A 27,866-nucleotide genomic window follows, 5' to 3' on the forward strand; every position below is an offset into this window, starting at 1 on the left:
GCGCACAACGCGACGTCGGCTCCAGTGCGCCCGTAGCCACGCCCTCTCTGCCCGCAAGGGCTGCCGGGACGGTCCCCATCTTTGAGCGCTTTTGGCCAGCCGGCGGCGCAGGAAAGTAGGGACATTTCTGTCGTCGTTACTGAGCCTGTGGTGCGTCTGTGGAGACTGGACTTTAAAGGTGAGCCTCTACGAGGCTAATGAAAAGGTACAAAAGAGTCTGCTTTGCTTGGCGCGTTCCTCTTCTTGCTGCTTCCCGCGGAGCGCGTCTGCTTGTCGCCTCCCTCGCGTTCCAGCCGAACGCCGCGTGGGCCGCGGGCTGGGCTGGGAGCCGAGGGGGCGCGGGGCGCGACCGCGGTGGACTCGGCCTCTGCAAGGAATGCGGGTCCCCGGGGCTCCCACGTGGCTTCGGCCCAAGTGATCAGTGTTGCTGTCGGACGCGGCGCTGGCGGGGTCTTTGGGTATAAGCTGCTCACAACCCCACTGCGCCCTTTGGGTTTCTAAACCCCACCGTTTTCCAGCCTCGCCGAAGGCAGATGTTTTTTGCACCGTGTCGGGAGAGCTCTGCGGGGTAAATGCCAGAGGGTTCCTGGAGCCTGTGGGGACTTAATGAAGGCCAAAGGTGGGGCCGAAGGTGTACCCCAGCATTACTTTTTGGGCTTTAGGACCTTCATTCACTCCCAGCAAGGCTGCTTCTGTGTGAAGTGGGAGCGTACGTAACGTCTCACTTCTAGTTAATACGCTCTGACAAAGTACCTGATGAAAAGATTCCAAAATTGGGTAGGCCGCAGAAGTGTTGCAAGGACTACCTATTTCTTCTAGGTCATTTGCTTGCTTTATAAAGCAAGCGTAAAGGTACCCTGTGGTTTTACATGGTGGTAAGCAAACCAATGCATAGAACCAAGTCGGTTCTGTAGTGGAAGGTGTGCCGTGTAGAACCCCACTGCAGGAGCTTCCGGTGGATATCCAGGCTGTTAAATATCAAATTCAGTGTATCAAGCGATGCCTCCCGAAAGTGCACCAACAATAACTCATCGCTAGTGCTGCTGGCCACGAATTCTTCCTACATACTTTTGTACAATAAGGATGACTGAGTGGCTTAGTAGAGCACTGGAAACAAGTAATTTGAAGTTAGAAGACTTGGTTTGTGAGTTCTAGTAAATCAGCATCCCAGCGTCCTTTTTTCTCCTTGCATTGCTAATATCACGCTGTGAAACAGGAAGTCAGCTACAAAGTTAACCAATGTATTAGTGCCTTAGTAGGCATACTTGACCCATCTCCCACCCCACCCCAGTTTAAAGTTGTTTTAGCATGTCCATGTTCTCAAATTTTCATTTTGCATATATTCTTTAATGTACAATAGTTAACTTAACCCCCAAAACCTTAATTTTTGGAATTTTTTCACCTCTGCTGATAAGCTTTTGGTAAGTCAGCTGTAAGTAATTTTAAAAGAAATACAGCCCACACTGAATAGCGCTGAGAGCCATAGTGATATACCAACGGGTATACTGTATATCTGTTTAAAACTGGAAGTGGTTGAGCAGGTTTTTTTCCCTGAAGCTTGCTTCACCAATTAAATGAAGATAAGTGATTTTTCTGTTATAGAAGAGGAGGCAGGTTGTTGATAGTTCTTCAATTGTTGGGATATTTGAGAATTGAGTAGGGAAACAACCTGTAAAATAAGAAATGTTTGGCTTTTAAGAAAGCAATGACATACTAATAATTTTCAAACATTTTCTTTCTGTTCTTGAGTATTAATGTAAAAAGTAAAATAACTTCTCTCTGCCAATTTGGGAAAAACTGCAGCTAGCCACGATGGCTGAAAATGGTGATAATGAAAAGGCTGTTCTGGAGACCAAAATCTGTCATCAAATCGAGGTACGACTTTTGTGTTATAAACTGTAAAATCAAGTTCCTTGAAAGGAAATTTGGGGCATCAAACAACAGAAAGAACATTTATATCCTTTCAGTATATGGACCTACTAAAACACTTGGCTTTTCTTTGATTCATAGAATTAGATGAACATACAGTATACAGTTAGAAACTCGAGCACTACAAACACTAAAGACTGTTATTACTTAACCTGCTCTCTCCCCACTGGGCTTTGAACTCAGGGCCTTGAGCTTGCTAGGCAGCCACTCTTCCACTTGAGCCATGGGGTCTGTGTCTGGCAAGGTCTCACTGTGCAGCCCAAACTGGTTGGCCTCTAACTTGAGAAATCTGCCTCAGACTCGGCCTGTACCACTATGCCTAGCATTTAACTATTTTTTACTTCAGTTCTCCTACTCTGTAAAATGGGGATAACAGTAGTACCATCTCAGAAAGGTGGTTTGGAAAATTAAATTAGTTAATAAGATGTAAAATAGAATGCCTGGCACATTATAAGATAACAGAAATTCACGGTCAGGCACTTTCCCTGTTAAATAACACTTTAGATCCGATCCTTGAACTGACAATATATATTTTCATAGTCCTGTTAGGTATTATGTTTAGGTTGAAGCTTTAATGGTATCAACCATAGCTGCATGGGAAAATTTCCCTAAATAAAAATGTGGAAAAAACATAAAACATGACAGACCATTCTGTGTTTTAATTCTTAGAACAATTCAAAGATGTATATAGAAAAGATTAATAATGTCTCTCTACAATCTGCCCCATCTGAAGTCCCATCCTTTTGAGATAATCAAGGCTGTGAGATGGGCACCGGGGGCTCACCTATAATCTTCCTTACATGAGAGGTTGAGAATGGGAGGATCCAGGTTTAAGACCATTCTGACCTAATAGTTTGCAAGACCCCATTTCCAAAATAATTGGAACAAAATGGACTGGAGATGTGGCTCAAGCAATAGAGTGCCTGCTTTGCAAGTGCAAGGCCTTGAGTTCAAACCCCAGTTCCACCAAAAAAAAAAAAAAAAAGCCAGGCTGGGCGTGGTGGTGCACACATGTAATCTCAGCTGCTTGAAGGCAGTGGTCAGGAGCATAGCAATTTGAGGCCAGCCTGGGCAAAAGAGTTAGCGAGACCCATTTCAACAAATAAAACAGTCATAGTGGCTTGTCTGTAATTGAAGCTATGTGGGATCAATGTCTAAGGCCAGTGCTGGGCAAAAATGCAAGACTGTCTGAAAAATACAGCAAAAAAGGGCAGGATGTGGTTCAGGGGTAGAGCACCTGCCTCGCAAGCTTGAGATCCTGAGTTCAAACACCAATACTGCAAAAAAAGAAAGACAGCCTTTCACATTTTGCTCCAAATAGTAGAATATTTCTAAAAAAAAAAAAGGCCTTATTTTTTTAGAGCAGTGTTAGTTTCAAAGCAAAATTGTACAAAGGTATAGAGATTTTCCAAACATACCACCAATGTGGTATGTAACTAGCATAATTTTTTTCCTTCCCCCATCAAAAATGAGATGCATTTTTACGTAATAAAGTTTTGTGTCATCAATATTTTATCCATCCCCCTGAATATGTAGGATCTTTTTAATTTTTTTAAACTAAGTTATGTGGTTAATATTCTTTATATAAATCTTGTAAACAGGTTTCCTGATTTAAGATAAAATTCCTAGGAAGAATGCATTGACTCAAGAGCCTGTACATTTTTAGAAATTTTGGTTTTTACATCACTACCTGCATTATCATTTCAGAGGTATTCTTATTTCTTTATTGCAGTACTGAGGATCGAACACATTGCCTCATGCATGCTAGGCAAGTGCTCTACCACTGAACTACATCCCCAAACCCCACATTCCCCCCTCCCCTTTTTTTTTTTTTAAAGATTTTTTAGCCAGTTAGGTGAAGAATATTGTCTCATTGCTTTCTGTTGTATTTCTAAATGTCCTTTACCTATTTTTCTGTGTACATTTTAATTTTTTTTTCCTTCCACCTTATTTATGAGAATCTTAACAAATGTGTTTGCCTTTTTCCTTTTATACTACCTTTGACATTCTAATAGTCATCCTTGTAGATTTTTGGCAGGATTTTTGAGGATTGACTCCAGGGCCTCAAAATATGCTTTCTATACTGATTAGAAACAGGATGTTTTTCATATAATAAATATTTTTAAGGTTTTCTACTTTAGTGACACATTTGTTAATTATACTATTTTTGTAGTCAATTTTTAGTTTTATGTTTTTGTTCATTTGTATTATGTCTATTTAATTATAGTGTATTTAGGAAAAATGTTTCTTGCCTCTTGTAAATTACAACATTTTTAAAGAACAGAACTTGGTAAGGTAATGGCAGTTTAAAAAAATTCCAGGGTTGAACTCAGTATTTTATAATGCTCTGAAATATATTGTAATTATCTCACAGTATTATTTTGGAGACTTCAATTTGCCACGGGACAAATTTTTAAAAGAACAGATCAAATTGGATGAAGGATGGGTACCTTTGGAAATTATGATCAAATTCAACAGGTAAGAATTTTTATGTTCATTTTCATTGTGGGGATTGCATTCAGGACCCTGACCATGCACTCTGCCATTGAGTTACACTCCCATCCCAAAAGCCTTTTAAAAGTCACTTACATTTTATGTAAATAATGAGTACCACTATTAAGTCTTACAACATTCCTATGTATATACTCCTTAGATTAAACCGCCTAACAACAGACTTTAATGTAATTGTGGAAGCACTGAGCAAATCTAAAGCAAAACTCATGGAAATCAGTGAAGATAAAACTAAAATCAGAAGATCACCAAGCAAACCCCTCCCTGAAGTGACTGATGAGTACAAAAATGATGTGAAAAACAGATCTGTTTATATTGTAAGTGGGTCTTTAATGTATTGAGTATCTTACATTTACTTAGAAAGAAAATATATGGAGTGATAAGGGTAAGAGCTAAGGAATCAGTATCCCTACCTACTGTATGTCCTGTGCAGTGTTCTTAACCTCTGTAAGCTGTATATTTATAAATGTAGATGATATTTTCTACTTACTTGAGCTGTTGTGAGGTTTATTTTTTGTGGGACTGGGGTTTGAACTTGGGGCCTCCAGCTTGCTAGGCAGGCACTCTGCTGCTTGAGCCACACCTCCATTCCATTTTGCTTTGGTTATTTTGGAGATGGGGGTCTCATGAACCATTTGCAAAGGCTAGCCTCGAACCTCAATCCTCCTAATCTCAGCCTCCCAAGTAGCTAGGATTATAGGTGTGAGCCACTATCGCCCAGCTGTAAATAATGTTTTTATCTTTGTTCCAGCTGAATAATTTTGAACCAAATCTCAGAAGAGTCACTTTTATTGCACTTCAGAATAAGGCTGTTAAATGTTTATGAGAGAGGAATAGATACGTGTATTGAGGCTTCATTTCAAGACAGAATAAATTAGAATTTCTGAGGAACTGTTTACTAAAGAAGTCATTAATTCTACACATCTCACTATTTACAGAAAGGCTTTCCAACTGATGCAACCCTTGATGACATAAAGGAATGGCTAGAAGTTAAAGGTCAAGTACTAAATATTCAGATGAGAAGAACATTGCACAAAGCATTTAAGGTATGATTGTATGATGATATAGGCTGCTTCTAGTTATATATAGAACATACCTTTTTTTTTTTTTTAAAGAAAAAAATCTTTTCCTCCTTTTTTATAGGGATCAATATTTGCTGTGTTTGATAGCATTGAATCTGCTAAGAAGTTTGTGGAGACCCCTGGCCAGAAATACAAAAACACAGATCTGCTAATACTTTTTAAGTAAGTCTTTTTGCTGATGTTTATTCTGGCCACTTAGTTATTTGGAATTAACACAGGGGTAAGGTGCATGGGATAACATCCCTTTTAAGGCTGGCATTTTTTGTATCCTTAGGCAACCTTTGAGAAATGCCTGAAAAATGTTCAGTGGAAACTGTACTAGACTTTGAGGAGAAAAAGAAAGTGTTTAGTACTACCTTTTCACTATTAATAACTAGTAAGAAAAATTGTTTTAGTACTTTGTGTACTAAAATTTGGGCTTTTTGTATGGAGAATAAGTCACCATTTTGTCTTTCGTAGATTAAACCGTCTAACATAGGCATATATTTTAATGTAGTACAAAGTATTGATTTAGATCACATTCTTGTATGTCTTAAAAGTGACCATGAGCTAGGTGGGTGATGCACACCTCGTAGTCCTGTCCTCTTGGAGTCTCAGCACTTGGAATGCCGAGGCAGGAGGATGTCAAGTTTAATGCTAGCCTGAGCTATTTAGTGAGACCCTGTCTCAACAACAAAAAAGAACTGGGAATTTTCATGATGAAGTTACAGGGCCATAGTACCCTGTCTTTGATTATATAGCCCTTGGAGATGCACTGTGATGATGAATAGTGTTATCAGCATTAAATACTGAATTTTGTGTGTTTGTGTTGGAAAGGGTCTTGCTGTTGACCTGGAACTTGAGATCCTCATGCCTTAGTTTCCTGAGTGGTGGGGATTACAGATGTGCCACCATGCCAGGCTTCTAAAATTATTACTATTTTTTTCTTTTAGGTATTGTTTCAGATAGAACCCCATATTTTTGCCCACAGCCAGTCTCAGACCACAGTCCTCTTACCTGTGCTTCCTGCATGCACCACCATGCCTCATTTGTTGATTGAGAGGGAATCTAGCTGTGATCTTCCTGATCTCCACCTCCTAAGTAACTATGATTACAGGGTGTTTGCTACAATGCCCAACTCGAAAATTATTTTTTCATGTGATTTTTATAATACTGTTATTGAGTGTTAGGGAGCTTAGAATTTTTCTCCTTTTGTGAAATTAACGTTATAGAAAACTATGAAACATTAAAGTGCTTGCTTGAGTTTGACTTTTTTTTCTATACATGAATGATAGATGAAAGCCAGCGTGAGACTGTTCATGAGTACAGGCTTTTTGTAGGAGTCATGAAAATGTTCTACAACTTACAGTGATAGTTGTACAGCTCTGGATATACTACTAAAAACAATTAGGTACATTTTTAAAGGGTAAGTTTTATGGCATGTGCATTTTGTCTTTGTACATGTGTTCAAACAAAAAAGTAACTTCTTTGACGTATTTTGAATTTTTAGATGATCATTTTTATAGAAAATATATATAATTGGCTGGCACCAGTGCCTCATGCCTGCAATCCTAGCTACCCAGGAGGCAGAGATCAGGAGGATCACGGTTTGAAGCCAGCCGAGGCAAATAGTTGGCGAGACCCTGTCTCAAAAAACTCTTCACAAAAATAGGGCTGGTGGAGTGGCTCAAAGTGAAGGCCCTGAGTTTAAGCCCCAGTACCACCAAAAAAAAAAAAAGAGAGAAAATGTGTAAAATGTGTGTGATAGAGCTGGGCAAATTGGCATATGCCTGTATTCCCAGCACCCCCAAAACTCAGGCAGAGGACCTCAAGTTCAAGACCATCCTGGGCTACGTAGTAACACCTTGTCTCACAACAGATGTACAGAATGTGTGTGTAAGTCCTTGATATGTCATGTCCTAAATTATTCAAAATAATTTTTTTTTTTTTGGCTGTGTTGGTATTTGAATTCAGGGCCTCACACTTGATAGGCAGGCGCTTTACCACTTGGGCCACTCTGCCAGCCCTCATTCAAAATAATTTTCTCTTTACAACATTAGCCTTTGTATTTTGTGTTCTTTAGGGAAGATTACTTTGCAAAGAAAAATGAAGAAAGAAAGCAAAACAAAGTGGAAGCTAAATTAAAAGCTAAACAGTAAGTATGTTGAACTAATTGTGACATTTGAATTTCTTAAAACTTTGACAAGTTAGAATTAGTGGTTGTGGGAAAAGATGATGAGCTGTGAAGTGAATAGTAACTGGTCTGTGTATTGGTTGTGAAATACTGAGTTTAAGCTGTCTTGATAATCTGGAGGGCATTAGTTTGTAGTATAGCATTAGATCAGAAAATCTAAGGACTAGCTGTGGTTATTGAGTAGTTTAGTGGTAATGGTCAAGGTTATTAGGATTTAATTTTCTCATACAGTTAAGTATAAATAAACATAACTATATTTATTTGTAGAGAACAAGAAGAAAAACAAAAATTGATTGGAAATGCTGAAATGGTAAGTATGTAGTACTGATATCTAATACATACATAATTGAAGTTAGAACAGCTAAACTTCTGATATGTGGTTGTTTTTAAGAAACTTTGTGATTATCTTTGTGTATTTTCATAGAAATCGCTAGAAGAAAAGATTGGATGCTTGCTGAAATTTTCAGGTGACTTAGATGACCAGACCTGTAGAGAAGATTTACACATCCTTTTCTCAAATCATGGTGAAATAAAGTGGATAGACTTTGTCAGAGGAGCAAAAGAGGTTTGGAAACATTCATATTCTTTAGCAATCAGCTTAAAAGCCCATAAAAGTTTCTTTTTTAGAAGATAAAATTAGTAGAAAGCAATTTTAGTTGTGTTGCTTATAATAGTTTCTGTTTTATGATTTACTTTTCATTTTGTTAGTCCTGTTCTTGATGTGATGGCTAGTATTTTCTGATTTATATGATAAATAACTGTTGGCATTGGTGGCTGATTTACTTTTGTAGTATTCCTTTTCTATTGTTCAGTAAAATTAATTGAAACTAATAATGATACTTTGCCAGATAGGAAAAACTACTTTGAACAGGGAAAATTAACTGTTGGACTACAAATTTAAGGATATGACTTTAATTTTTTCTCTTTGATGTGTAGGGAATAATTCTATTCAAAGAAAAAGCCAAGGAAGCACTGGATAAAGCCAAAGATGCAAATAATGGTAACTTACAATTAAGGAACAAAAAAGTGACTTGGAAAGTACTCGAAGGAGAGGCGGAAAAAAAAGCATTGAAAAAAATCATAGAAGATCAACAAGAGTCCCTAAACAAATGGAAATCAAAAGGTCATTTATTCTGATTTTTCTTTAATAGTTTGGTTATTTTACCTCATTTGATAGAATAAAAATTTTAGTTTTCAAAAATGTTGACAACATATTTAAAATATTTTCTAAGTTCTTAATTATGACTCCAGGTCGCAAATTTAAAGGAAAAGGAAAGGGGAATAAGCCTGCCCAGCCTGGGTCTGCTAGAGGAAAAGTACAGTTTCAAGGCAAGAAAACCAAATTTGATAGTGATGATGAGAAGGGTGGAGCTGGTAAGTTTTTTTCTGAGTGCTTTGGTAGTTTCATAAGAAATTTATACTTTCCTGAGAAATTACTTAACAGAGAGAACAGGAATGTGGTTTTTCACCTTTATAAATGACATTCTTGGATTGTTATGACTTAGGCTGTTTTACAAATGGGTGGTACAGGATATTTGGAAGATGACTGTAGCTATCAGGTCTGTGCCAAAGGAGAAGCCTTTCCCGTTGGTGTAGGGAAGTTGTTGGCTAATTCTTTTAATTATTAATAATTGTGCCCCCTACTAAATACAGCAGTGCTTATATTCAACAAAAAAATTTTTTTTTTTTTTTTTGTACAGGACCAGTGAAAAGAGCAAGAAAAGGAACAGACAGAGAAGGACCTGCCTCAAAACAACAGAAAACAGAAAATGGTGCTGGAGACCAGTAGTTTAGTAAACAAATTTTTTTATTCATCCTAGGTTTTAAGCTGCTTTTTCTTTGGAGGCTTTTAAAAAGAAAAACGAATTAGGTCCACTTCAATGTCCACCTGTAAAAAATGAAGATTTTTTGGTTATTTGTCTTTTTTGTTGTTATCCAAACGAGAATTTTTTTAAGTGCATAATTCTGTTTGTGCTCAGATGATTCAAATATGAATATGAGAGCGTATTAGTACAAACTTATAAATATACACTGTATAAAAACAGTAAAAAGCTTTTTTTTTTTTTTTCATTTTTGTGCCCCTAAAACATTTGCGAAAAAACTTCAACTAGAGTATTGGCTGTTGAGTATGGACCCAACCCAAGATGATTAATCTCTTAGGCTGGCTTTCTGTTTACCCAGGCAAATTGAAACAGTGGAAATAACTACATACTGCAAAGCTTTTCAATACTGAATGTACACAGGCCAGAATCAAGAGACTTACTGATTTCTTTTTATGAAAGTTGTATAATGCTGGCAGGTCATATCGAAGCTCTGTAAAACAAAAACCACCTAACAGTAAAGTTATTTCCAAACATTTACCACCCTTTAAGAAAGTACTGAATGCTGGTAGGCCTAACATTTTAGACCTGTCACTTTAACTTTTCCAAGTACTAAATGGCATTTCTGTTGTTTGCCATTTATAATAAAATTTGAAGTTATGGGAAGAGTTTTTAGGAGTGGAAAAAAAATATATCCTACAAAAATGATAGGACTTTTCTATTTTTAATTTCCTAGTAATGTACAGATGGCTTAATTTCATAATAACCATGCTTATCTCAAAATTGTCTTGTCTAGATTTTAGTAATAGTAAAGTCCCTAATTATTTTTCTACTAAGCTCTAAAATGAAAACCCATTTTTTCATATTCTTTCCTTCTAAATAATGCTATGGAATGATTTTAGAAGGAGGCAGTCATCTACCTATCCTTCATATTTTGCAGAATAAATTCTAACCCTATAGGTCACAACTCTGGTATTTTAATGTGCAATCAAATCACCTGGGATCTTGTTGAGATGTGGATTGTGAATCAATAGGTCTTGGTGGAGCCTGTAAGTCCCTATTTTTAACAAGCTTCCAGGTCCAATTCATTTTATTAAGGTATTTCTAGTTTTTTTAATGCTCTCCCCACTCTTTCCGTAATTCTTACTGTTACTGTTTTGCAGTGCTAGGAATCAAGTGCTCTAGCATGGAGCTGCATCCCCTGCCCTGTTAACAAGCTTCCAGGAATGTCCCTGCTAATGAATGGTCTGAAGACCACATGTAGAGTATACCAGAGTTCTGGTTTGGTTACTGTTGGGACTATTCTAAAGTGCTCCATACTGCACACTGTAATACCTTAAACTGCACAGGAATGACAATAATGAATATAACAGAAAATCAGCAGGTCTTTTAAATATCCCATTGATAATTATGAACAGTAATATATCTAGATGTTTTAATACCATGGGGCCAATTCATGATAAGTTTATTATGTAAAAAAGTGTTCTCTCATGACATTTTTATTTTAGGCTTTTCAAAATTGTTTGGATTATAGTCAGCCTCTAGTTTTGTTTTTCCTGTTGTGATGTTTGTGAATATTATTCAGTTTAGTAAAAAATGTATCAAACATGATTGCTTACAGTGTGCATTTTTTTCTATCTCCCACCAAAAAGGAAAAAGATGTGTTTTGATTCAACAGGCAATTAGAAAACTGAAATGGAAAGGTTAATGCATAAACTGGTGGCATTTTCCATGAGTGAATTTCAAACCATGCCCTTGGAAGTGCTAGGCAGCACTCTTTATCACTTGAGCTATGCTCCTACCCTTTTGTCTTTATTTTTTGAGACGGGGTGTTACCATCATTTTTGTGCTAGCTGGCCTCCAATTCTTTTGACTAAGCAAGATTATAGGCATATGCCACAACACATGTTTGAAGCCCATGTTTTTAACTCACTGGAATAATACATATAACCGTGTAGTAACCAAATACCTTAGTACTACTACAAATTTTCAGTAAAATGCCTAAATTGGGACAGATTTGGGCAAACCTTGATCAGTGTTTCCCCTGCATTTTACAGCATTTTCCATCCACCACCACTCATGCACATTTTACCACACTGAAAAACATTCTATAGTATTTTTTTCAATGCCTGTATAAAAATTTTTGGTTGAGTAAATGCCTACTGATGCTTTTGGACAATTAAGGTTGAGATTTATCTTACCTGCAATAATGTCTATCTTGATTTTCCATTCTGCAGCTTTCTTTTGAATATGCTAAACACAGATAACATTTTCATATTAGTTGATTTTTATTATTTTTTAAAACTGCCTTTTACTAATACTTGAGATTAAGTTTTCAAATAATTTTTCCTGAGAAAGTGACTTACAATGTAAGATTGAAAGGAAAAATAAAAAAATAAAAAATAAAAATTTGAGGAATTTCAATTAGATGACCACTGTTTTAAAAATCAGAAATTAAGTTACTGATGAAACCCAAATTTTACACAGTTAAAGTGATAAAAACCTTTCAGAAATCCACCAAAATATATAATGTAAAGTTTCTGCAGAATAAATTCATTAACACATACTACTAGTTACCTTCCTGGGAACTGTTTAGCAGAGATCTATGTCCACAGACAATTCTGTGACAGAACAACATAGTTAAGAGGACCCTCTCTGCAGCTTGACTGCTTGCATTTGAACTGCAGATCTAGCTATATATGTAACCCTGGGCAAATCACTCATTCTGTGCCTCAGTTTCCTCATCTGCTAAATGAAGTTAATTTTATCAGATTGTTGTAGACTATGAAAAATGTTTTCAACTATACTGCCACATATAGCACCAAATAATGTTAGTTTTTTTTTTTCTTTTATTCATATGTGCACACAATGTTTGGGTCATTTCTCTGCCAGTCCCCCCTCTCCCTCCCACCCCCTCCCTACCAAGCAGAAACTATTTTGCCCTTATCTCTAATTTTGTTGAAGAGAGAGTATAAGCAATAATAGGAAGGACCAAGTGTTTTTGCTAGTTGACATAAGAATAGCTATACAGGGAGTTTACTCGAATTGCTTTCCTGTATATCTGTGTTACATTCTAAATTAATTCTTCTCGAACTAACCTTTTCTCTAGTTCCTGGTCCCCTTCTCCTATTGGCCTCTGTCACTTTAAAGTTTCTGCATTAGTTCCTTTGCATTGAAGACATCAAATGCTTTTTTTTCCTTTTTTTTTGGGTTTCTTGCCTATCCTCATACCTCCCTTGTGTGCTCTCGCCTCATCATGTGATCAAAGTCCAATCCCCTTGTTGTATTTGCCCTTGATCTAAAGTCTGCATATGAGGGAGAACATATGATTTTTGGTCTTCTGGGCCTGGCTAACCTCGCTCCGGATAATGTTCTCCAGTTCCATCCATTTACCTGCAAATGATAAGATTTCATTCTTCTTCATGGCTGAGTAAAATTCCATTGTGTATAGATATACCACATTTTCTTAATACATTCATCAATAGTGGAGGATCTTGGCTGTTTCCATAACTTGGAATAGCGCTGCAATAAACATGGCTGTGCAAGTGCCTCTGGAGTAACCTGTGTCACAGTCTTTTGGGTGTATCCCCAAGAGTGGTATTGCTGGATCATATGGTAGATCTATGTTTAGATTTTTAAGAAGCCTCCAAGTGTTTTTCCACAGTGGTTGTACTAGTTTGCATTCCTACCAGCAGTGTATAAGTGTTCCTTTTTTCCCACATCCTTGCCAACACCTGTTGCTGGTGTTTCTAATGATGACTATTCTAACAGGGGTGAAGTGGAATCTTAGTGTGGTTTTGATCTGCATTTCCTTAATGGCTAGAGATGGTGAGCATTTTTTCATGTGTTTTTTGGCCATTTGAATTCCTTTTGAGAAAGTTGTTTAGTTCACTTACCCATTTCTTTCTGGTTCATTAATTTTGTGAGTTTAGTTTTTTGAGTTCCCTATAAATTCTGGTTATCAGTCCTTTGTCTGATATATAGCTGGCAAATATTTTCTCCCACTCTGTGGGTGGTCTGTTCAGTTTAGAGACCATTTTTTTTGTTGAGCAGAAGCTTTTTAGTTTTATGAAATCCCATTTGTCTATGCTATCTCTTAGTTGCTGAGCTGCTGGGGTTCCACTGAGAAAGTCCTTGCCTATATCTATTAGTTCCAAAGTATTTCCTACTCTTTCCTGTACCAACCTTAGAGTTTGGGCTCTGATATTAAGATCCTTGATCCATTTTGAGTTAATACTGGAATAGGGTGATAAACATGGATCTACTTTCAGTTTTGTGCAGACTGCTAACCAGTTTTCTCAGCAGTTTTTGTTGAAGAGGCTGTCTTTTCTCCATCGTATATTTTTAGCTCCTTTGTCAAAGACAAGTTGGTTATAGTTGTGTGGCTTCATATCTGGATACTCTGTTCTGTTCCACTGGTCTTCATGTCTGTTTTTCTGCCATGCTGTGTTTATTGCTATTGCTTTGTATATAGTTTGAAGTTGAGTATCATGATACCTCCAGCGTTGTTCTTTTTGCTGAGTATTGCCTTGGCTATTCGTGGCCTCTTGTGTTTCCAAATACATTTTTCAATCTCTTAGATGAATGTCATTGGGATTTTGATGGGAATTGCATTAAACACGTAAATTGCTTTTAACCATTTTTACTATGTTGATTCTACCAATCCATGAGCATGGGAGATCTCTCCACTTTCTATAGTCTTCCTCAATCTTTCTTCAGGAGTTTATAGTTTTCCTTGTAGAGGTCTTTCACATCCTTTGTTATGTTTACTCCTAGGTATTTGATTTTTTTTTGAGGCTATTGTAAATGGAATTGTTTCCATATATTCTTTCTAAGTTCATTATTAGTGTATAGAAATACTAATAATTTTTCTATGTTGATTTTATATCCTACTACCTTGCTATAGCTGTTGATGGTGTTGAGGAGCTTTTGAGTAGAGTGTTTTGGGTCTTTAAGGTATAGGATCATGTAGTCTGCAAATAGGGATACTTTGACTATTTCTTTACCTATTTGTATTCCTTTTATTCCTTCTTGTTGCCTAATTGCTCTGGCTAGGAATTCCAGTACTGTGTTGAATAGGAGTGGGGATAGTGGGCATCCTTGTCTTGGTCCTGATTTTAGAGAGAATGGTTTCAGGTTTTCACCAATAAGTATAATGCTGGTTGTAGGTTTCTCATATATAGCTTTTAAAACGTTGAGGTACTTTCCTTCTATTCCTAGTTTTCTTAGAGCTTTTATCATGAGATGGTGTTGGATATTATCAAAGGCTTTTTCTGCATCTATTGAGATGATCAAGTGGTTTTTGTCTTTGCTTCTGTTAATGTGGTGTATTACATTCATTGTTTTTTGTATGTTGACCCACCTCTGCATTCCTGGGATGAAGCCTACTTGGTCGTGGTTAATGATCTTTTTGATGTGTTGTTGAATTTGGTTTGCCATTATTTTATTGAGTATTTTTGCATCAGTGTTCATTAAGGGGATTGGCCTATAGTTCTCTTTTTAGAGGTGTCTTTGCCTGGTTTTGGGATAAGTGCAATACTTGCTTCATAAAATGTGCTAGGCAGTTTTCTTTCCCTTTCTATTTCGTGGAACAGTTTAAGGAGGGTTGGTATTAGTTCTTCTTTAAAGGATTCTATTTGCTAATAGAATTCAGCAGAGAATCCATCAGGTCCTGGACTTTTCTTTTTTGGGAACTCTTGATTGCTGCTTCAATTTCATTTTGTGTTATAGATCTATTCAGATGATTAATGTCCTCTTGGTTCAGTTTTGGATGATCATAAGTATCTAGAAATCTGTCCATTTCTTCAAGATTTTCAAATTTATTTGAATATAGGTTCTCAAAATAGTCTCTGATGATATCCTGGACTTCCATGGTGTTTGTTGTTATCTCCCCTTTTGCATTCCTGATTTTACTGATTTGGGTTTTTTCTCTCCTCATTTTAGTCAGGTTTGCAAGGGGTCTATTGATCTTGTTTATTTTTCAAAGAAACAACTTTTTGTTTCATTAATTCTTTGTATGGTTTTTTTTTTTTTTGGTTTCTATTTCATTGATTTCAGCTCTTATTTTTATTATTTCTCTCCTATTTGTTTTGGCATTTGCTTATTCTTGTTTTTCTCGGAGTTTGAAATCTATCATTAGATCACTGATTTGGGATCTTTCAGTCTTTTTAATATATGCACTCATGGCTATAAACTTTCCTCTCAGGACTGCCTTTGCTGTGTCCCATAGGTTCCGGTAGGTTGTGTTTTCATTTTCATTGACTTCCAGGAACCTTTTAATTTCCTCTTTTATTTCATCAATGACCCATTGTACATTAAGCAATGAGTTGTTCATTTTCCAGCTGTTTGCATGTTTTTTGTCTTTACTTTTGTTGTTGAGTTCTAGTTTTATTGCATTGTGATCAGAGAGAATGCATGGTATAATTTCTATTTTCTTATATTTGCTGAGGCTTGCTTTGTGCCCTAGGATATGATCTTCTTTGGAGAAGGTTCCGCAGGCTGCTAAGAAAAATGTATATTGTGTAGAAGTTGGATGAAATGTTCTGTAGACATCAACTAGGTCCATTTGATCTATGGTATGTTTTAGATCTAGGATTTCTTTATTGATTTTTTTTTTGTTTGGATGACCTACCTATTGATGATAGTGGGGTGTTAAAGTCTCCTACTACCACTGTGTTGGAGTTAATATATACTTTTAAGTCCTTCAGGGTATGCTTGATGAAACTGGGTGTGTTGACATTGGGTGTATATAGGTTGATAATTGTTATTTCCTTTTGGTCTATTTCCCCTTTTATTAGTATGGAATGCCCTTCTTTATCTCATATGATCAATGTAGGTTTGAAGTCTACTTTGTCCTAGGTTAGTATTGTTACTCCTGCCTGTTTTTTGGGGCCATTGGCTTGGTAAATCTTCTTCCAGCCTTTCATTCTAAGCCTATGCTTATTTCTGTCAATGAGATGGGTCTCCTGTAAGCAAGAAATTGTTGGATCTTCCTTTTTAATCCAGTTTGTCAAATGGTGCCTTTTGATGGGGTAGTTATATCCGTTAACATTAAGTGTTAGTATTGATAGGTATGTGGTGATTCCTGTCATTTATTGGTCTTAATTGTTTGAGGGTTTGATTGTGTGTAGCTAAATTGATGTTACTCTCTACTTTCTTCTGTTTCTTTTCCTGTAGTTTGGTACTGCCTGCCCTTTCATGGTTATGTTGGGTTTCACTTTCTGTGTGCAGAATCCCTTGAAGAATCTTTTGTAGTGATGGCTTTGTGGTAACATATTCTGCTTATCATGGAAGACTTATTGCTCCATCTATTTTGAATGATAGTTTTGCTGGGTAGAGTATCCTAGGGTTGAAGTTATTTTCATTCAGTGCCAGGAAGACCTCACCCCAAGCTCTTCTTGCTTTTAATGTTTCTGTTGAGAAGTCTGCTGTGATTTTGATGGGTTTACCTTTGTATGTCATTTGTTTTTTCTCTTACAGCCTTGAATATTCTTTCACTATCTCTGTACTTGTTGTTTTAATGATAATATGTCATGGGGTCGTTCTATTTTGGTCAGATCTGTTTGGTGTTCTTGTGGCCTCCTGTACCTGTAAGGGCATAGTTTTCTCTAGATTTGGGAAATTTTCTGTTATTTTTTTGTTTACTCCATTATCCATTCCTTTTGCTTGCACCTCTTCTCCTTCTTCAGTGCCCATGATTCTCAGGTTTGGTCTTTTGATGGAGTAAGTTCTTGTATTTTCTTTTCACAGGTCTTGAGTTCTTTAACTAATAGTTCTTTGGTTTTTCCTTTAATTACCATTTCATCTTTGAGTTCTGAGATTCTGTCTTCTGCTTGTTCTAGTCTGCTGGATTGGTTCCATTTTGTTTTGCATTTGTTTCATTCTTTTTTCTGAGGTTTTCCATATCCTGAGTCTCTTCCTCTTTAATATTGTCTGTTTTTATCCTTGTCTGTTTTTATCCTAAGTTTATCTCTTTATTTATTGTGTTCTTTGTTTCACTTTGGTGTTTACACAGTGCTTCTATAGTTTATTTGTTCTTCTGCTTTCTCAAATTCTATATTTTTGTCGTGGAATTTCTTGAGTGTCTCCTGCACATTTTGGTTGACCATATCCAGTATCATCTCTATAAAATTCTCATTGATTACTTGTATGATTTCTTCTTTCAGGATGTTCTGTGGGCTTCATTGGGTTCATTGGCATAGTTTATCTTCATTTTGTTGGAGTCTTGATCTGGGCATCTGTTTTCTTCATTTCCCCCTGGTTCCTGTACTAATTTATTATTGGGGGGAAAATGGTTTCCGTTTTTTCCATCTTCCCATCATTCCCCTTGCTACTGTTACTGTCCCTGTACTGTGTGTAATTCAGTATTGTCTAGCTTGTAATAGTAACAATAATGATATCTAGAATGGAAGGGTGAGAGGAGAGGGAAAGCAAAGAAGGTAAAGAAAAAGGGAACAAAACAAAACAAAACAAAAAACAGAGCTGAAGAAATAAACAGGGAGAGATAGTGTACTAATCTACAGTGAGCTAATCAGGTATTAGAGAGACAGAGGATTAAAAAAAAAATTTCCCAAGTTCAAATGCAATAGTTTCAGGCTCAAATAGTTTTGGTGTTAGTTCTTCAGCATCCACTCCTGTTGTTGGTGTTTGAGTAGTAGTTCTGTCATCATCTCATGAGAGGAAAAAAAAAAAAAAAAGGAGTCTGGAGACAGCTTTTTGAATGTCTATCTGAGGCTGTGGCTCACCTGCCACCTGTCAGCCAACTGCTGCTGCAGGCTTTATTTATTGCAGATCTCAGGAATAAGCTTTACACTCACCTAGCCCCCCCCCCCCATAGGCTTTGTTTATTTAGAATTCTGGCCTTATGCCCCTTTTGTTTTCTCCAATATACAGCCCTACCTGCCTGTTGCAATTGCAGTCCTTTTTTATTTAGTGTTTGAATGGGCAGGTGCCCCTCCACCACTCTCTGGTTGAGCGTTCCACACTGTAGCTGCTATTGGACACCTTCCCCTCTGCAAGCACACTGGGGGAGGTGGTGCCACACCCACCTTCTCCAGCTTGTTTATTTACAGTTCGAGTGGGGAAGTGCCCCTGCCCCCCTCTGGTGGTGCTTTCCACATGACCATGGCTGTTACAAGCTTTCTCCTCTCCAAGGTTGCTGGGCAGGGACCGCCAGTCCTGCCTTCTCGGGCTGGCTTGTTTATTTACAGTTTGTGTGAAGGAGTGCCCCTCCTCCACTCTCCAGAGCTCAGGGTTCCCTGCCCTCTTTGCTATGTGTCTTTTTTTTTTTTCAGCTGCTTATTATTATTACTTTTTTCTTTTTTCCCTTGGCAGGGGTCAGTCTATCCAGGGGGTATGCTGATTTGTCCCAGGGAGTAAGTACCACATGCCACATATTTGCTCTCCTGGTGGTCTCCCAAGAAGGTTAGGAACTAGCATCTGGCAGCACGGGAGCCCTCCTGGTTTGTCTGTTTAAGGTGGACTGGGGACGCTGTGCGTGGGCTGGGGGTGTGGAGGTATCAGAGTTTTTGCCTCTTACTGGTGGTTTTTCCTGCCAGGTGTACCTCCAGCGTCTCTCCAAGAGTTTAGGAAGCACACTTTCTGATTCCTCCCTCTAGTTGTCATCTTGGCATCTATGTTAGCTCTTTATAGGTCTAAAAACTTAAATCACTTCACAAAGAATTTGTATTTATTTTACCTAGTTAGCTTTTTATTGGGGCCAGTATTGGGGTTTGAACTCAACTTCATACTTGCTAGGCAGGCATTCATCTCTTGAGCCACTCTGCCAGCCCTCACAAAGAATTTTTAGTTACTAATTTCCTATTTTAAATTGCTTCATTTAAAACATATATTTGTTTTATATATATAAAAAATCTGTATATATAGATATAAATTTTACATGTATATAAAATGTGTGCGTGTGTATATACAAAAAACATTCCCAAATCAACCAAAATGAAAAAAGTTGACCAAAATCCTCTAAATAAATTACATATGCATAATTTTCTGGAGATGATAGAGATGCCAACATTTTGTCCATGTTGGTAGTCTTCTTACATTTTCCCAATATTTTAGGTTCAGATGATTCCAGTGTTATAAGTAATATGGCTATGTTTGTGCTTGTGGGGTTTCCTAAACTTAATCCCAGTTCTGGGCATATTTTCTTCCTATTTAAAATATCTAGAACTGGGTGCCGGTGGTTTATGCCTATAATCCTAGCTACTCAGGAGGATCCTGGTTTGAAGACAGCCCAGGCAAATAGTTCATGAGACCTTATCTAGAAAAAACCCTTCACGAAAAATGGCTGGTGGAGTGGCTCAAGGTATAGGCCCTGAGTTCAAACCCAGGTACTGTTAAAAAAAAGAAAATCTAGGACTTCTGCATAAGTATACGGACTCTGTTGCAAGCAATATTATAATTTGATTGACTCTTAAGATATTTTGATAAATGTATGAAAATCATGACATTTCTTTGCTATCCTCAGCTCTATGGCTAGTGACACTGACCTAAGGCTATATAATAGGGTATGGTTTGTTCCGTTAGAGGTGTGAAAGAACAAATGGGGTAATCTTGTAATAAACTCAAAAAACAGTGACAGGCTTGGGTTCTTTGTCAAGCCTAACTATGAGCCAAGAACTACATTCTCAACAGTGTGGCATGAGATAAAAAGTTACCAACTTTGAGTCATGGATTATTGGCATATCTACCAGTATACACTTATTTTTTAACCTAAATATTTATATCAGTTGCTTTGTATCAAAAGCATATATATTATGAATAGAAAGTCAGGCACTTTTTTAAAAAAGTCTATTTAAAGGGTCTGGGGTGAAGTTCATTGACATTGTTACTGGTTAAATAAAATACTTAAAATCAAGCCTAAAGCAGTGTATGGCTAAAGTATAAAATAGGGACTGTCTTAATATTAGAAGTTCATTTCTCATACCCCCTTCCCAGTATACACAATATCTAATATCTCTGCACTAAGTGAAAAAAGAACTTAATGAAATATTCACTAAAAAATTCCACCATGAAGCCTGCCGAGGCAATGCTAACGAATGCTGCCTCCTAGTGATAAGACATGGCAATGCCAAAGAGCTAAGATGGAGTTATTCAAATACAGTTAACTAGATATACTGCATAGTTGGACCTTTTCTTTTTTTCTGGCAGTTTTACTGCATGAACTGTATGAATTATATAAAATTAATGTTATGCCAAGTTTTACAGGAAAGAGTTCACAGAAATCCAACTGCTTATAATTCCTAGTGCCTATTTCCAAATTTGGCCCTTAGCTAGAGCATGGAAACTTTTTTTTTAATTGGGAGGGTTTCCATTTTCTACCTCCTTAATTAATGAGTGGCCACTGTTTCTAAACTATATATGCTGAACATCTGTCTTTCTATTGAATATGGAATTTTGTGTATGTCAGAAAGAGGGAATGCTTATGATCAGTGCTCAATAAAAACCACATGCACTGAGTCACTACTGAGCTTCCCAGGTTGGCAATGTTTCACTGTGTTGCCATAGTTCATGAACGGTATATAGGAACTCAGGTACAAATAATTCTAGGTATATGGTATTCTAATAACCCTGTAAGGGGTATAAAATCAAACCAAAAGAATATACCAGTAACATGATATGAAAGTAAACACCAGTACATATTTTGTATCTAAAAAGCTTATGTTATGGTACCCAAGGCACCCTCAGTTTTGATAATTCACTTGGAAACCTCACAAGACCCAGCATATGGTCATACTTCTGGCTGTGATTTATTGCAGCAAAAGGGAGCCAGATCAGCAAAAGAAAAGGTACACTAGTGAAGACTGGGGGAAACCTGGTGTCAATCAGGTGTGAATATAATGTTTTTCCTAAAAAAAAAAAAAAAAAAAAAAAAGCACTTTAAAACCTCTTAATAGATGTATGACTTAAAGTAATAATAGCTAATACATAGGCAATTAGACATGACACACTAAGTGCTTTATGAATATTAAATCATTTAATTCTCAAAACTGTTTGAGGTATAGTAAGGCACTCTAGTTCTTTACACTAAGGATAGTAAAGGGAAGTGAAGTTTAAGTGCCTTGACCAAGATAAAATAGCTGAAATACAGCAGAGGTTATATCTGATTCAAGTCTGTTTGGTTTGGTGGTTTTGTTTTTGTTTTTGGTAGTAAAAAGGTTTGAACTCAGGGTTTTGCACTTGCTGACAAAGTACCAGTTGAGTCATTCCCCCAAGCCTTTTTTTGCCTTAAGTTATTTTTTTCAGGTAGGGTCTTGTACTTTTTGCTCAGATTGGCCTAGACCTTGGTCCTCTTACTTAGGTCTCCCATGAAGCTACGATCACAGGCGCATACTACCATGCCTGGCTTTTTTGCTGAGATGGGGTCTCGCTAACTTTTTGCCTGGACTGGCCTCGAACAGTGATCCTCCCAATCTCTGCCTCTGGAGTAGCTGAGATTATAGGCTTGAGCCATTACTGCCAGCTCCAGTGTTTTCTCAATCACTGTATTATACTTACATTTAAAAAAAGTATTTCCCCTACCCCCAATTGTCCTGGAATACATCTTACACACCCCTATGTGTTATATGCTGGCAAAAAGAATAATAGGATAGGTGGTTTGTGAAGTCAGATCTGTTTTGCTTTAGGCTCAGTGTTTTTAAAAAATAGACCTTAGTGCCTCTCTTATGCACACGAGCTGTATAGTGGCACGATGACAAAAGGCATTAATCAAGCATGACTTACCCAGGCAAACCACAGCATTTTGTAATTCTCATTAGACTGATTGCTGTATTCCTGAACTACAGTCCCACACTCATGTTGGCTGGGAAAAGCTAATCATAGATGCTAGCCAAAGGGAAAATTAAGTTTCTTAGTACTAGATGTCAAAAAAGTTAGGAGAAATAGACATTATAGTAGTTAGCATTCATAGCAAATCCTTAGAACACTCACAAATTTAAAAATGAATTGACAGTACTATGATTTGAACTTACTTCTCTCGTTGAAGATTTGTGTAAAGAATATACTGCTGTTCTTGCCATTTCCAAAGCAGTCTTTACAAAAGCCATATCTGTCCCTGTGAAGAGTAAAAAACAAAGCTTCTATTTGCATCATGTACTTTTCAAAATAGTAGATTAAATAGCATTTTTTTCCAAACTCCAAAACAGCTGCTTCAAGTTATTTCTCCATTCTCAAGGTACAGATAAATAAAATACCAAAATATTTTGTTAAGATAGGTAGAATAAAGCTGAATTACACTGTTTTGGTTAAGAAATGAGGCTAACATATTCCACGTTATTACTTCAAAAATGCGGAGAAGGGAACATGGAGAGTAATGGTAGGACATGTTTTTTCTTCTTATGGACGTCTTACTCCTTGCCCACAGTACAAACAAAATTAATAACCATAGTGAGTCACTTACTGATGAGAACGTTCTGAAACCTCAGATATGGTAAGGCATTAAACAACATGTTTTAGCGGCTCAATGTAGAGTATGTGCTTAGCATGTGTGAAGTCCTAAGTTCAACCCCCTTGGATTCTTTCTCTTCCCCTCCCCAAGCCCATGAAAGTATAAAGTCCTTTACAGATTTCCTAATCAGGGTCAGCCAAATCACTCAGTCATAAATGACAGACTGTTAATAGAAATTTATGAAAACAAGATTGCAAAATCCAATTTTATAATCAAATACTAAGCAGGTTCAAATTTAACCTGTAATAACTATAAAGATGAGAAAGATTGCTTTATTTAATAAACCGGAATAAACTTGCTTAACCCACTCAATGATAAAATGATTTTTAAAATTTGGTTGTTTGGGCTGGAGGTATAGCTCAAGTGATAGAGCCTAGTAACCTCAAAGCCCTGAGTTCAAACCCTACTACTGTCCAAAGAAAATAAATAAAAAAGATAAAATTTGCTTTTCTATAAATCCAGCAGTATACCTGATTCTTGTTACTAACCTTTATTATTTTTGGTGCCAAAGGGAGGGTTCATAATTACTGTATCAAACGACTTGGACATTCTGTTAGCTAATGAACACACATCACACTGAACCATATCAACATTTGTTAATTCAAACTCTTCCACATTCCTATGAAATACTTCCAAGGCATCTTCATCTATGTCAAATCCAACACATAACCTTCAAATACAAAACAGAGTGACAACTTAGAGCTTCCATGTCACAAGACAAAAGTAGCTATTTTACCATATATCTTTTAATCCAACTGACAAAATGGGAGTGTTACTTTTCAATAGTGTTACTTTGCAGTAGCATGATATCCCAACCTGTTAAGGTTTGGAAACTCAGGTTTGTATAAAAAGGACTGTTGCTACCATTTTTTTTTCTAAATAATATACATGTACATATAGATAGATCTTCTGCCTACTCAAAATATACTCAGTATCATATTATTGCTCCCTTATCTCATCCTGTGGAGTTCTATGAATATAATTCAGTTGACCCTATTTATACATTTTTTTTTTTTTTTGGTACTGGGGTTTGAACTCAGGGCCTACACCTTGAGCCACCCCACCAGCCCATTTTTATGATGTATTTTTTTTGAGATAAGGTCTTGCAAACTATTTGCCTGAACTGGCTTCAAACTGTGATCCTCCTGTTCTCTGCCTCCTAAGTAGCTAGGATTATAGGCATGAGCCACTGGTACCCGGCATATTTATACTTCTTAAAGCACCCCATATCTGAATAAGATAATCTGGATCACCTACCCAGCTCCTAACATTGCAGTTCCGATGCTGAGTACTCCACAACCACATCCTAGATCTGCAACTACTTTATCTTCAATGTCATCATATGTGTTATGGATTGTATAAAGCATACATGCTGAAAAGATAAAAAAAAAATTAAAGAATAAGTAGCAAGATCATAACTAAAATCCAATTTGTGCAAGTAACTCTAAAATGATTTGTATCACTTTAGTCCTCTCCCAAATGGTGTTACAGATTATTTAAAAATGGTTAAGGTGTGACAATTTAGTACGTAATAAGAGGCACCATGAAAGAGGATAACATACACCGATGGTTTCCCAAAACCTGTCTCTGGTGATTATACCCAGAATAACAAAACTCTGACCAGTCTCTCAAGTAAAATGAGAAAAATAAAGTCAAGATGGTTTTATCCTCAGCCTGTTCAAAACATTGCTCTACATACATACATACATACATACACACACAACTATATATAGTTTTTCTTTGGTGACGAACTATTTTAATGACAGAATAGTAAGAGTACATAGGTTTTAAATATATCCTTCCTTGTCAAAATATAAATTTGGTAACCCTGCATCAGTCTCCAAAACTTTTGAAATTTTACTGATCTGTGAAGTCTGCAAGTCTAGGAACCACTAATATCAAACAAGCACTGGTATTAAAAGGGCCCAGTCAGGCTGGCTAATGGTTCAAGTGGCAGAGCACCTGCCTATCAAGTGGGAGGCTCTGAGTTCAAACCCAAATGCTGTGCAAAAAAAAAAAAGGCCCAGAACTTTTTTGCAACAAGTTTGTCACCAGAACACAGGTCTCCTAAGGTCCTACACACTATAGCCATTAGACCCATATTCATTATTTACAGACAGGCACAATCTACAAATAAGACCTGATAACAGAACAAATGAGGGCAGAAGCTGCTGAGATGAGAATTTTCAAACACAAGTCTCTTACGTACACTGTGTTAAGTATGAATAACACCACTGTGCTAACTCCTTGTGCATATCTGAACTTAGCAAGGGCTGCTGGCCATCACTCATGTCTGAGGAAACAGAGGTTTGATTAAAAACACAATTACAAGGACATCTCAGACTGACTCCTGTTTTTTTTTTTTAACCCCTGTTTTTATTATTGCTAAAGGCATTAGAAATTTTGAAGCTGGTATCTCAAAAAAGAGCACATCCATGTGCATGTTACAAACCACTGTGAAACAACTAATATTTAGTTTTACAAAAATTGGATTCCACCTCAAAACTCTGAAGACAGAAGACTGTAGGAAGTCATTATTTGAGAAAATTGGCCTAACCTAGATATAGTAGTTTTGTGCAAATCTTTGGTTGGAATTATGACAATATCTTTAAGTGCAGTATGCATATACATATTCTCCATGATTTTCATTGGTAGCTGAGAAACAACTATTTTGGAAATGGTGCCTTGCAGGCACTTCCAGCAAATCAATTTTGCTAATGCTTCCCAATGACTTTGGTAATACATTTATTAACTATGAGTGGATCTTCCCATCCTCTCATACTCTGTCAATCTCTGGCATCGAGCAAAGGATCATGTGTTAACCTTGAAATGTATCCTCATTTTTACACAAGCATATACTCTGGTTCTGTTAAGTTCAGTCCTTCCACTACCAACTCTGGTAGTCCGATTTCTAGAGATAATACAGAAATCCTTGTCCTGGCAATTTGCTGCGAGTAGGAAATCGATCCTTATTTAGCAAATGTAAGCTGAGCTCCTAAAATAGAACGAGCAACTCTGGCAGACACTGGGAATTAGGGTGTGAACCAGACTAAAAAGCCTTGGCCTTCCAGAATTTGTTGTGTGATGAGGGAAACAGACTGAAATGGGATCCGATCGTGTTAAGGGGTTCGCAGAAAACCAAACAGTAAAGCAAGGGTGTGTGTTGAGGTGTGGAAGGTTGCTTCTAACGTGACACCTGATCTCAGGGAGGGATGTGGACGTTCTTTGTATTCAAACCAAGGTTACTTCCCTCCGGGAGGGGTCAGGACTCACCCCGGCAGCCCAAGGCACGGCGAGCCAGCCGCCCTACCTGCGATGTGCGGCTGGGTCGGATACTGCTCTAGAAGTAGCTTGGGCTTTTCGAATCCGTCCACTTGTTGCAGGCGACTCTCTAGCTCCTTAAGCTTTAGTTTCTTCATTATTTTTTTCTTTTTCAAAGTGTGGGATTACGAAGCTTAACCACCAAGGTTGTGCAGGAAAACCTCACGCAACCCAGTCTTTCCTTCTAGTCCCCTCCTAGTCCCCACCTAGCTCCTTTTCAGCACTGCAGGCCGGAGCAGAAGATGCGGGGACAACGGCCTCGCCCCGCCTTCCGGGAATCCCACACCGCCTTAGAGGGGACTGGCACTGCAGCCGCGCATGCTGGAACCGCGACGAGATGCCCAGAGCAATGTTTCCACACCTCCGGAGGCATCAGGCATTTCGGCCCGGCGCCGGAAGTTCCGCCACGCACGCGCGCACGCTTCCGCCGCCGCCGAGCTGCAACCTGTGTCCGACGCCCGGGTTCCGCCGGCTACGTGGGCCGGCCCTCGGCACTTGCTGGTGTCAGGAAACTCTAGCTTTTTTGCAAAGGATTAGGAAAGAAGGAGCGCGAAAGTGATGCGTGACAGAGGATGAAAAGTGAGGGCGAAAGTCACACTGTGACTCTTTTCTTCCAAGTCCCCTCTTAAAATGCGATTCACACCCACCTTTGCCGCCTTCTCCATTCGACGCCCCACTTTATTGTAACTTTTTTTCCCTCTTTTTTGGGTCACTTTTGTCACCTCAACTGTCCCGGGGGAGGGGCGGTGGGAGGGCTTGGGCGGAGAAGGTTTGACGTCCGAGAAGCCCAAAGAGAGGCTAACCAGGGTTTAAATGAAGGAATAAGGTGCTGGGGTCAAATGCGACAAAGAGGTCTGGCTTCCTGAAGGGGGAGCAGAAACCAGGTTTAGTGGATTGGGCAGAGGATGGAAGCTTAGAAGTGGAAACAGTAAATGTGAACAGTTCCAAAGTGTGATTAATTGAAGAAGAGTGATAAGGGCTGATGCTTAATAAGGTTGGGGGAAGGCTTTATTATTGTTCTTATTGTTTCAGTATTTTGTTTATTTTGGGGGCTAGGGATGAGCCCAGGGCCTAGGGCATTCTAGACAAGCCAACGCCACTGAGCTACACCCCCCCCCCCAGTCTATTCTTACTACTTTTAAGATAGGAGGAGACAGAAACTTATCTAAATTCTAGCAACACAAACAAAGGGAGAAGTTTAAAATACAAGGAAAATGACATCCGATGGAATGAGGTTCCTGAGGAGGGGATCCAGTGCTTAAGTACTAGGTTTGCCCTTAGCCAGAAGGATGATTCCTCTACTTCTCTTGTCATTAGTAAAGGAAGAAAAGCAGTAGAAAGTGGATGATGGAGTTGAGAAATGGTGTCTGAGGCTGCTACTTCCTAGAAGTAGAATTTGCAGTTGTTATGTGGGTTAAGTGAGTTAGTACATGTAAAGTTCTTAGCACATAAAATTAGTATGCAGAGTTCCTTATCATAAAACAAATGCCCAATAAATGTTAGGAGTTGTTGGTGATGGTGCTATCTGTTGCTGGGAAAAGATGACTGAAACTAGTCAGATACACAAA

At 37.8% G+C, this 27,866-nt stretch overlaps 2 protein-coding genes across 8 annotated transcripts; one reads left to right on the forward strand and one right to left on the reverse strand.

Annotated features, from left to right (window-relative positions):
* Positions 1-19: 19 nt before the first annotated feature.
* Ssb (small RNA binding exonuclease protection factor La) lies at positions 20-11,126 on the forward strand. Of its 3 annotated transcripts, none has more exons than XM_074071064.1 (12): positions 20-178; positions 1,804-1,875; positions 4,304-4,407; positions 4,583-4,757; positions 5,379-5,486; positions 5,584-5,684; positions 7,585-7,656; positions 7,963-8,005; positions 8,120-8,260; positions 8,632-8,818; positions 8,947-9,069; positions 9,396-11,126. In XM_074071064.1, the coding sequence occupies exons 2-12, from the start codon at positions 1,813-1,815 to the stop codon at positions 9,482-9,484; spliced, it is 1,206 nt and encodes a 401-aa protein (XP_073927165.1). In that variant the 5' UTR covers positions 20-178; positions 1,804-1,812; the 3' UTR covers positions 9,485-11,126. The 3 variants fall into 3 exon arrangements, with proteins under 3 accessions (XP_073927165.1, XP_073927166.1, XP_020012354.1); XM_020156765.2 differs by having other exon boundaries at positions 45-205; XM_074071065.1 differs by lacking the exon at positions 8,947-9,069.
* Positions 9,485-26,698, reverse strand: Mettl5 (methyltransferase 5, N6-adenosine). Of its 5 annotated transcripts, XM_020156767.2 has the most exons (7): positions 26,288-26,698; positions 24,235-24,349; positions 23,466-23,647; positions 22,502-22,584; positions 11,717-11,768; positions 9,959-10,008; positions 9,485-9,583 (listed from the first exon to the last, which is right to left on the reverse strand). In XM_020156767.2, the coding sequence occupies exons 1-7, from the start codon at positions 26,394-26,396 to the stop codon at positions 9,545-9,547; spliced, it is 630 nt and encodes a 209-aa protein (XP_020012356.1). In that variant the 5' UTR covers positions 26,397-26,698; the 3' UTR covers positions 9,485-9,544. The 5 variants fall into 5 exon arrangements, with proteins under 5 accessions (XP_020012356.1, XP_020012357.1, XP_020012355.1 ...); XM_020156768.2 differs by lacking the exon at positions 9,485-9,583 and having other exon boundaries at positions 9,703-10,008; positions 26,505-26,698; XM_020156766.2 differs by lacking the exon at positions 9,485-9,583 and having other exon boundaries at positions 9,703-10,008.
* Positions 26,699-27,866: the final 1,168 nt, after the last annotated feature.

Source organism: Castor canadensis, chromosome 4 (genome assembly GCF_047511655.1).
Source record: "Castor canadensis chromosome 4, mCasCan1.hap1v2, whole genome shotgun sequence".
Classification (NCBI taxonomy): Eukaryota; Metazoa; Chordata; class Mammalia; order Rodentia; family Castoridae; genus Castor; species Castor canadensis.